General features: G+C 29.8%; 1 protein-coding gene across 23 annotated transcripts in view; it reads right to left on the bottom strand.

Moving 5' to 3' along the window:
* The window catches only part of LOC125030706 (epsin-2-like), a 61,516-nt gene that overhangs the window by 30,681 nt on the left and 28,335 nt on the right, over window positions 1–2,500 (bottom strand). For 22 of the 23 annotated variants that reach the window (XM_047620907.1, XM_047620926.1, XM_047620910.1 and 19 more), the window contains one exon: window positions 586–600. The exons of the other annotated variant lie outside the window; for it this stretch is intronic. In XM_047620907.1, the coding sequence (XP_047476863.1) occupies window positions 586–600 (15 nt within the window). The remainder of the gene's footprint in view (window positions 1–585; window positions 601–2,500) is intronic. 23 annotated transcript variants of the gene reach the window in all.

Raw genomic sequence — 2,500 nt, 5'->3', positions numbered from 1 at the left:
ATATTCATATATATATAAATGTATGTATCTATATGCACATGTATGTGTATAAGTGCATATATATATATATATATATATATATATATATATATATATATATATATATATATATATATATATATATATATATATATATATATATATATATATGTATGTATACATGAATGTATATGCATGTGCGTGTATGTGTGTAAATGTGCGTGTATGTGTGTAAATGTGTGTGTATATACATGTACATATATTAACAAATACATATATACACACACACACACACACATATATATATATATATATATATATATATATATATATATATATATATATATATATATATATATATATATATATATATATATAAATATATAAATATACATAAATATAAATATACATAAATATAAATATATAATAAATATAAATATATAATAAATATAAATATATATATATATATAATATATATATATATATATATATATATATATATATATATATACACACACACACGCACACAAACACACACACACAAAAATTAATGCTAAAACTACACCTCTTCTTCCCACCCCAAAAGAAAATCACATAAAAACTTACGGTGTCGCATCATCCCTAAAAAAAGAAAAAAATAACGTGATAACATGCCATAATGCACAATAAACATTTGTATAACATTATGGTTCATCCCACCTCCATGTCAAAGACTAAAATCAAGACAGCTGTAAATCATAATGCTCTCCCAAATTTCTTTTTTCTTTTCTAAGGTTTCAGTGATCATTTTAAGCCTGAATGCAAGCCTCTTTACTCATACTGGAAATGTGGATAAGTAATAGCATAAGAGTATGAGGGACTGAGGGATAGGATGTGTGTGTAGAAAGGGAAAGTGAGATAAAAAGGATGAGAATGTCAAAGAGGGAGAAATTGAATGATGTAAGTATGTAATTATGTATGTATTTGTCCTTGTTAAGAAGTGTGTATATTGATTACAAAATCTTACAGAGAGTAAGGGTCATGGAAAGTATATGAACATGTCAAGGATTTTGCCATATATGTTTTTTTTTTACATATATCTCAAATTGAAACTTTTGAAATGTAATACTTCTCTCTAACTAATCTATAACAACAACAGACTGCATCACATAAAATGTTCAAATACCCTTTCATCTCTACCTAATTAACATATATATTTACATTTCTTGTAGTAAATTGAGGCAAAAAACCTTGATATGTACTTTTAATCAAAGATTTAAAGCTAGGAAATGAGCAACAAATCACTTTGACTTTTTTACCTTAGAAGTACACATATCTACACATTAAATATATATAAAACTATTATTCATGGAAGTGTAGAAAATCAACTAAGCATTTAACCTTAAGGATATACCCTTAGCACCTCTAGAACCAACACTGGGCAGATGATTCACCCAAGGAAGTCATTAAGTGTTGCAAAATTGTGAACACATCCATGCAGAAGTGCAGGGTTACTAAACATTAAGTTTCCATGCAAAGATATATTTAACGAAACTGAGGTGAGAGTTAATGATATAAGCAGAGAAGTAGCAGAACAAAAGCTACTAGATTTGCCAAGTGATGCCAACAATCACAATCTCTTAAAAGATCTATATCAACTACCAGGCTCAGCTCTGGGTTACCAAGCCCAGCTGGTAAAAGTTGGGTGTCTTTCAAGGATCACACCACCATACTTCTTTGTGAATCTCTGAAGCCAAATATTTCATATAATTCAAACAGTCTGCTCTTCTGTAGGGCTGAACTGAAATATTAATATACTGAATGCTCCACATAACATCTTTATAATGAGTATACCTGGCAGTCTTCTAATTAGGCAACCTTTGTCCACATGACTATGCTTCCAAGCACATTTGTGAATGGAATTCACCATTTATGCTAAGCCATTAGACCTATGAACCTGAGATTACCTTCATAAAATAGCTTATAATTAGCTAATTACAGACAACTATTCCAACAATAATCAATATTAACAAGCTACTGTGTATACATGAATAATTGTCATAAATAAATATATTAAAGTGTGTGTGTGTGTGTGTGTGTGTGTGTGTGTGTGTGTGTGTGTGTGTGTGTGTGTGTGTGTGTGTGTGTGTGTGTGTGTGTGTGTGTGTGTGTGTGTTTTGTGTTTGTGTTTTGTGTGTGTGTCTGTGTATGTGTGAGAGAGTGTCAGTGACATGCAAAGGCTGAAAAGGTCTCGTCATTTGCCTCTTCTGCACAGTTCATGCAATAGGGGAATGGGGGGTGGGGATTAAAGATACTGATAAAAAAAAAAAAAAAAAAAAAATGAATTGGCAGAAAATGGGACTTGATACTTTCTTTTTAGGGGAAAAAACTAATTAATTTATGACTGATAGCTATACAGTATGGTGCTATTCCCTTTGTATTTCTAAATGTAAGAAGTCTCACCTGACATATTTGGGTTGAATTATTTACCTATTTCATTGACTTACTACATAAAAATAATTTGAAGTGAATAGTTCCTCAT

Source organism: Penaeus chinensis, chromosome 11 (genome assembly GCF_019202785.1).
Source record: "Penaeus chinensis breed Huanghai No. 1 chromosome 11, ASM1920278v2, whole genome shotgun sequence".
In the NCBI taxonomy this organism is placed as follows: Eukaryota; Metazoa; Arthropoda; class Malacostraca; order Decapoda; family Penaeidae; genus Penaeus; species Penaeus chinensis.
The sequence above is the reverse complement of the archived record's forward strand: the minus strand, read 5'-3'. Positions and strand labels throughout refer to the sequence as shown.